At 39.0% G+C, this 7,634-nt stretch overlaps 1 protein-coding gene across 1 annotated transcript in view; it reads left to right on the forward strand.

Moving 5' to 3' along the window:
- The window catches only part of LOC103132158 (transmembrane protein 131-like), a gene marked incomplete at its 5' end in the record, with an annotated part of 22,801 nt that extends 19,199 nt beyond the window's left edge, over window positions 1–3,602 (forward strand). Inside the window, 3 exons of the mRNA XM_016667183.1 lie at window positions 676–758; window positions 890–1,023; window positions 3,072–3,602. Coding sequence (XP_016522669.1) covers window positions 676–758; window positions 890–1,023; window positions 3,072–3,374 — 520 coding nt within the window. The remainder of the gene's footprint in view (window positions 1–675; window positions 759–889; window positions 1,024–3,071) is intronic.
- Window positions 3,603–7,634: the final 4,032 nt, after the last annotated feature.

Raw genomic sequence — 7,634 nt, forward strand, 5'->3', positions numbered from 1 at the left:
AAAAAGTTATTAAAAACAAGTTTTTGTCTAAATTAAGGTGAATTAATGGTTCCTTTTTCCACAACATGTAACCAGTAGTGTTTATGATAAAAAAAATAATAATTATTATTATGTGATCGGTATCGACGATCGGCCCTCATGGGTGATCGATATCGGTATCGGCAGGAAAAAACCTGATCGGCACATCTCTAGTTTCAATACTTCTTTTGTTAAACTATTGATTAATTTACAACCATGTTTATTTGAAGGGCAGCTTTGTTTATAGAGACTTCATGCATTTTATTTATGGTCTTGCTTGTGCGTGATTTTTATTTCCTTTTTATGTATTGTTTTTGGTTGTTGGGTTTATTTTGGATATTTATAATGTCTTCCATTTCCAGTGTGGAGTGTTCAGCACAAAATTAATGTTTATTAGTTCTTGAGAAAGAGAACTTGCATTATAAATATGCAAGTAAATTTTTAATTTCTTGAAAATGATCTGTAAACAACAATTTTATCATTTACCAATGTCATTTTTGGGACAATTTATCATACAGTAAAATGTGTTATTGTGACAAGCATATTAATGGATGAGTTGAGGAAGTTTTTAGTTACTGATGTAAAAAGTTTGGTTATGTTTTCTGAATAATGTGCTTTGTGTATTAACACGGTGATTGCAGTTTTATGTAAATATTAAAATGGCTTCAATGTTTGCTTATTTTGCAGCTTCACTTGGAGCAGTGCCAACAGTCATTGCAACAGTCCCTGCAGCTACACTGGTATCAGCTCCTAATATCTGAATTCCAGTCTTTCATTCCCCCCATTTAACTTCCTTAAGTGTTTTCAAACCACTTGAATATGTTTTTTTATGGGTTTGATCTTCAACTTGTTTATTTGAAACATTTTCCAGGTAATGGACCTTTTCAGAGTGGTTTCCCCAATCAGGGGGGGCAGAACGTCAATGGCAGTCAGAGCAGCTGGAGTAATGAGCAGCCTCAGGAATCTCCTTCCACTTGGAACTCAGCAGCATGTGTGGGGAGCAAGGTGACATCTTGTGTACATTTGTGTCTGCTGTAATTGTTCAGCTAAAAATAAATATTCCCTGCAAATTAAACTGTGATGCTGCAAATACCGTTGAGACCAAAGAATCACACACTTTCACAATTGGACAAGTCAATAACACTGTACAATAAATCAGATTTCCATTTTGACTCAAAACAATTAAAGCTGTGCAGGTCAGTTGTCCATATATCAGACTCAGAAAGTTTTCCTAGTTCTGATCAGTCATCAGAAAGTGAAGATCTTAAAAAATAGGTATTAAGTCAAATGTGTTACATAATCTTAGCAAACAAAGATGGCACATTTATTTGTCCAGATTCTGTTTTGCATTTATGGTCTTGCTTTGTTCTCTTAATGCAGTGAAAGCAAGACGTTTTCAATCTGGATGGGTAATCCTGCTAAACAATAAGAATGATGATTTCAAAATTGACCAAGATATGTATGGTTATGGTTTTTTTTTTCTTTCCTCCTATATTTAAGTTGTCCTGACAGTAGTAAAAACTTCTCCTGTGCATGAAAACATTTCTCTTAACCATTTTGACAAAGCAGAGTCACCATCTTAAAGTTCAGCTGTTTCATGATACAAATATGAACTTAAAATCTATAGAGATGCTTTGGTTTTAGTTTTTAAAGTGGGCACAAAGGATTTAAACTCAGACGTTTGGTAAAGTCTGGAATTTTTGCATAAATGTGCAGAAAACCTGGGAAAATATTTACAGTTTTTGTTTTTATTTTACTAGTTCTAAAACTAGTAAAAGAAAAAAAGTCTATCTCGCTAAATTTAGATGATACAGTGATCCCTCGTTTTTCGCGGGGGTTGTGTTCTGAAAATAACCTGCGATAAATGAAATCCGCGAAGTAGTTACCTTTATTTTTTTACAACTATTACACAGCATAATTAAATACTCTACATCGAAACCAAAGAACAAAACCTGTTTTCAGATCAGCGGATGTGCGTGTGCATCAATCACAGCATTAATGTGATCCAGAGTCGTGTCATTAAAGCGTTTCCTCCAAGCTGCTTTGCAAGATTCACAGTTGTATCTACGGCAGAGCCTCTGGCCACAGTTTTTTTCAGCTGGCATTCAAAGTTTCAGTTTCCATCTCCTGAATGGCCAGTCTGTATTACGTATATTTTAGCCAATCAGGACGCAGAACACAATGCACTGTGAATAAAACTGCACACAAAAAAATCCGCGAAGCAGCAAGACCACGAAAGGTGAACTGCGTTATAGCGAGGGATCACTGTACCACTTTTATATACTTCTGTCACCTGTTCATTACTGCTACGCCTGTCACAATAATCAATAAATCAATTAATGGAATGATAAATTAAAACAAACCCAATAATTTCCATTGGCATGATTTATCGTTTCTCTTTTTTTTCCTCTTTCCACCAAAAACTGGATCATAAAAGTCTTTAGTTTGGTTCTTTGGTCTCTACTGGCCAATTTTTGAAGGACAGTTTTGTTTACAAAGACTTCAAAATTAACTATGTTTTGTTTATTTATTTTGGATATTTAAAATGTCTTCTTGTTCAAGTGTTAAATGTTCATTAGAATTTAAGGTTATCTTTTAGAATATTTTCTTGCAATTATCTCAAAACAACAATATAATTTTTGCCAATAACTTCTGGAACAATTTATCATCCAGCAAAATGTATTGTGACAGGTCTAAGTTCACGCCACAATATCTTTTCTTCTGTAAACAAATATTTTAGAATAAAGATACAATGGCCATTGTAGATAGGAAAAGAAGGACCACACTTCTGGCAAAAAAATCTCGGAAAATTTCTAGAAAAAAGTTTTTACTTTTTGGCCTTAAAAAGTTGAAAGTTTGCTTGGAAAAACTCAAATTTTCAGTTGTTCGTTTTTTTTGTTGTTTTGTTTTTTTGTGGAAATTTACTTTTCTTTTTTTGTCTCTCTACATTGGCCCTATTATGCCATTGCATAATGGAGAATGGGGCACACATTGAGGGTTTAGCTTTAAGCAAAACCAAAAGTCTAACGTCTTTCCTTTTCTCTCCTTCACAGCCGTATTTCTCGGGGACCCGCAGCCTCTCTCCCATGTCTGGTCTGTTTGGCTCCATCTGGACCCCGCAGACTCACTTCCCAGCTGAGCGATCAGTCCCAGTGTCCCCCATGTCTCCCATCACCCCTGTCACACCTCCACACTCCCCATTCACCCGAGAGCCGGAGGGAACCTACCGACCCATCCAGTACTCCAGCTTCAACCCGTTCGGGCCACACATGAACCTGGACATATGGAACTCTTCATCTAATCGCAGCTCCAACTCCCAGCTCTCCAACGACTCCGGCTACTGTGGAGATGTCTGAATCCGAAAACCAGAACAGCAGACCTTAATACTTGCAAATGCCTAATATAAAAGAAAGGAAATAAAAATGAATGTTCTTTTATCAACAGAGGGGAAAATGTGAATATTACTTTTATTTTATTTTCCAATTTTCAGATGTTAAATGTTGTGAGAGGTGAAGCATTTGTTGTATATTTTTCTAGATGTTTTGCAGTTTTGATCATAGAAAATAAAAGCAAGGTTTTGTACTTGAACAATGGTCTTTATTTCAATTACCCCATATCTACTGTCCAACATGTACAGCCTCCCACAGAAAAGAACATTTCATTTCTGACGCTTTCCTTGTGCCAGGTTTCAGCTAAAACAGGATTTGTTCAAACAATCCTGCTGCCGAGCAGGGATGGTTCACGGAGTACGTTGTGGTAGTAAGTTGACTCCGGATAACTGATGCACAACTTTCTGAAATGGAAAACCCAGGATATGCACAGAACTTACTCAGAATTTTCACTTATCCTGCTTTCTGAAACAGGGCACTGGAGATAACTTCAGAATTGTACCTAAAAAAAACTAAATGGAACGGGATGCAAAGAACTTGTACACTGTGTGCACTTTTACAGAGAGGAGTCAAAAAATTAAATCTAAAAGGAAGACAGTTTGCAGTAGTAACAAGTCCGGGCGTAACATTCTGAAGGACTGGGAGACGTGTCCCCACCAACTTTGGCCTGACCATTTTTAGTATACCCTTTTTTTGCGTGTCTGCATCTATGTGCTTGGCAGCAGCTGTGCCCCATGTTCAAAGCAGCTAGTGCACGAGGTAAGTAAAAAGTTTTAATTTAAAAAATATATAATAGTGGGGAGTAGGTTAATTATGCTACTACTTTGACAACACCATCAGTGGCGTGCGATCCTCCCCTGAGGCAGGCATAATGGAAGAATAATGTATAAGATAACTTGTATTGCTATTTTCAATCTGTGGTTTGTACTAATAAACTATTTTTCATTTAGCTTAACTAATTTTGATTATTTTTTTCTTAAAAATCGTTGAATTTTCGCAGTTTCCCATTGAAATGCTCAGAAGTGAAGCAGCAGTGAGCTGAGCCTCACTTTGGATTGCGCAACCTCTCACTAACTGCTGGCTGCCGTTCTATGGGAGCAAGTTCCTCCTGTCTGTATGTCGACCATAAAATGGTTAAAAACATTTAATATACTGATTTTCCATAATTTACCTTATGTATATAATGATCACCAACTGTGTGTGTAACGTGTTTCATTTGCTGAGGAGCCATCATAAGATAATGAAATAAATATCCAGTCTGTCATGACATCTTCAGAGAGAACCTGGTGGTTGTTTTATTTTCTTTTTATTTCTACTGCTTAAATGTTTCATTAGTTGAAAAATTACATATTTTCTGTAGTATCATATCTTCCTTTGTGCTAGATATTAAAGTTTATAGCTAAAGAGTTGTGACTTTAGCTATAAAGTCATGAGCCATATTTCATACAAAGAAATATGGCTCATGACTCTTGCATATTAATGTATATAAACAAAAAAGACATCTTGTACAGCATGGAATGGATTGGTTAATCAACATCCATCCATCCATTTTCTTTACACCCTTGTCCTTTAGTGGGGTCAGGAGGGGTGCTGGTGCCTATCTCCAGCTAACGTTCCGGGCGAGAGGCGGGGTCACCCTGGACAGCCCGCCAGTCTGTGGTTAATCAACATTTGTCTTAAAATATATTATATTTCTTTCCTGTAACCATGAAGTAAAAACCAAATCTGACAGTTTTTTGAGTGTGTGTCCATGTGTGTTTAGGTGCTTGTGTGCCTAAAAAGGTGTGCAATTCTTTGTTAGGCTCTCAAGTGCTGACATATTGCAGCTATTGATCTTTAGTCCTAAAATCAACACAGAAGCCTGGATACTGATGACAGGCAAGACCAGAGGAGTCTGGATATGCTGATAACATGCACACACACACCCACACACACACCATGCTCATATGCACAATGTTACACAGGTCTGGAAATATCTATCAAACCTTCTCTGCAAGATTTAATCAGCAGAGGAATCAAGTTCTTCAGAATCCTGTTAATGGACCTAAAAAAAATCTGTTCAGTTTAATTGAAGCAGACACACATCTACAGTCTATTGCACCAAACCCTGTTAAACTATACTGAAGTTTGTGGTTGACATGGAAAAAAGTGTGAAAAGTTTAAAAGCCGAGACTACTTTAGCAAAAATCATTAGATGTTCGAGCTCTTTTAGGAAGTTGTCCACATTGTCCTTTCACTGCTTTATTTGATGATTCAGCATTAAACCACAAATGGCAACTAATTACTGCTTCACTGCAAGGCCAAGTTTCTCTGTAGGCTGTTTCTGACTTAAAGCTTAATTTTTAGAATTATATGCAGTCTTGTAATTCTTATATACTTCCAGTAAGGCCAGAAAAGGTTAAAAACACATGAAAGAAATTGAGTTTGCACATAAAAAGTATTGGTGGAATGTCATGTTTCAGGAAGTCTGAATCTGAGCAGACTGTGCAGTGTCACAGTGTAGTTTTCAAGGTCAAACAAGGGTCTGGGTGAACACAGTGACCACCCCCAGCCTCCTCTCGACCCCCTTTAGAAATCAACACAGCGGGTGATTGAATTTCACGCTCTTTTATCTTTTAACTAGCCTGATAACAGGAACGGAAAGAGCAATGATGAGCTTGTGTACACGTGTGTAAAAACTCTCCATGGTCACTTAGCAGAGCCCCCATTAAGCTTGGATGTCCTCCCTGGTTGCCCGGTGATGGAGTAAACAGAGTGAGTCTGACCGATCCGGTACGCAAATATTTGTTTTAGGAAGGTGCCCCGGTCCGACAGAAGACACATGTCAGCTGCGGTATAAAAACAGAGACCACTGTCACTCATCAGCTCACACACAGGACCCGGGCCCTCTCCTCCAGGACACTCACTACACGCAATCAAATCCAGCTCCAAGGTAAGAAAACTTTTACACCCATTGTAGTGTTTTATGCCTCCTATATCCTTATACTTTTTCTTTTCTTCCTGTTTTGACCTCTACAGGTCTGGAGGTGACATGGCCACAGGAGTTATCAGGAATTTCCACATTCAGATCCCGGCTCCTGCCTACTTCCACACTTTCTTGCACTCTCCATACAAGAAGGATGAAGGTTGTCAGATGAGGGAGAAGCCACAGGAACGAGAAGATGAAGAAGATCAAGATGAAGAGGAGGAGGAGGAAGAAGAAGAAGAGGAATGCTTGGATCAGTTCATTGTGAATCCTGCTCAGAATGTTCTGGATGTGACCAGTCAGTTGTTGAGGTTCGCTGACCTCATCAGTCATGACGTCCAGCGGTATTTTGGCCGCTCCTCTGCGGATCAAGAAACTTGTGACATCTATGACGACTCTGTCTCCGTGGTGAGCAGCGGTCGGCTGCGTTACTATGACGACCTGCTGAGGATCGCAGGTGCGGAGACTCCAGAGGAGCAGGTGAACGGTGTGGTGGCTCCAGATGACAACCCAAGACGCAGCGGTTTGGGGCCCCTGGCTGACCTGTTCAATCACAGCGGCCTGGGTCGACTCAGGGTCCAGCCAATGATCAACAGGCACCTACCACTAAGTTTCTGGACTGAGCCAGTTCCTCGTTGCCCTCTGGTTAGCTTCACCATCACACCTAACACCACACACACTAGCAGCAGCTCACCTGGACAGACCAGTGACAGACACACACATTACAACCCGCTGATGCAGCACGGCATGACCGGCAGAGAGCCAGACTTCAGTGACCTGCTGGCCTACTGGGACCCACACCCAGAGTTCACTCACACACTGATGGACGACACACACGCAGAATTAAACACGCAGTAGCTGCCTGAAACCAACTTGGGTTCCGACCTCTGCAGCTGTTCAACAAACAGAAATGAACAGGAACAAAGCAGGTTGTTTTCTTCTCTTTGTAGTCCTGTACTCTGACAAGGAAACACTTCAAGAATGTTTAGGATAGTTGCCATAGAAACCATGCTTTAATTTTGAAGGAAATGTTTCTTTTTCTGATTATTTCAAAAACTGATTTGCCTTCAGAGCACATTTCATTAAGGATGCACCGATATGAAAATGAAAATGAGTCCTCATATCGATATTAATTTTATACCTATTATTTTCAGCAAAGGTTCTTTCAGAATAGAATAGAAGATACTTTATTGATCCCAAGGGGAAATTGCTTATTTGTTGACAAGGTACCTCATCTAAGGTTTAAATATTAATAATATAAA

Source organism: Poecilia formosa, unplaced genomic scaffold (genome assembly GCF_000485575.1).
Source record: "Poecilia formosa unplaced genomic scaffold, Poecilia_formosa-5.1.2 Scaffold938, whole genome shotgun sequence".
Lineage (NCBI taxonomy): Eukaryota > Metazoa > Chordata > Actinopteri > Cyprinodontiformes > Poeciliidae > Poecilia > Poecilia formosa.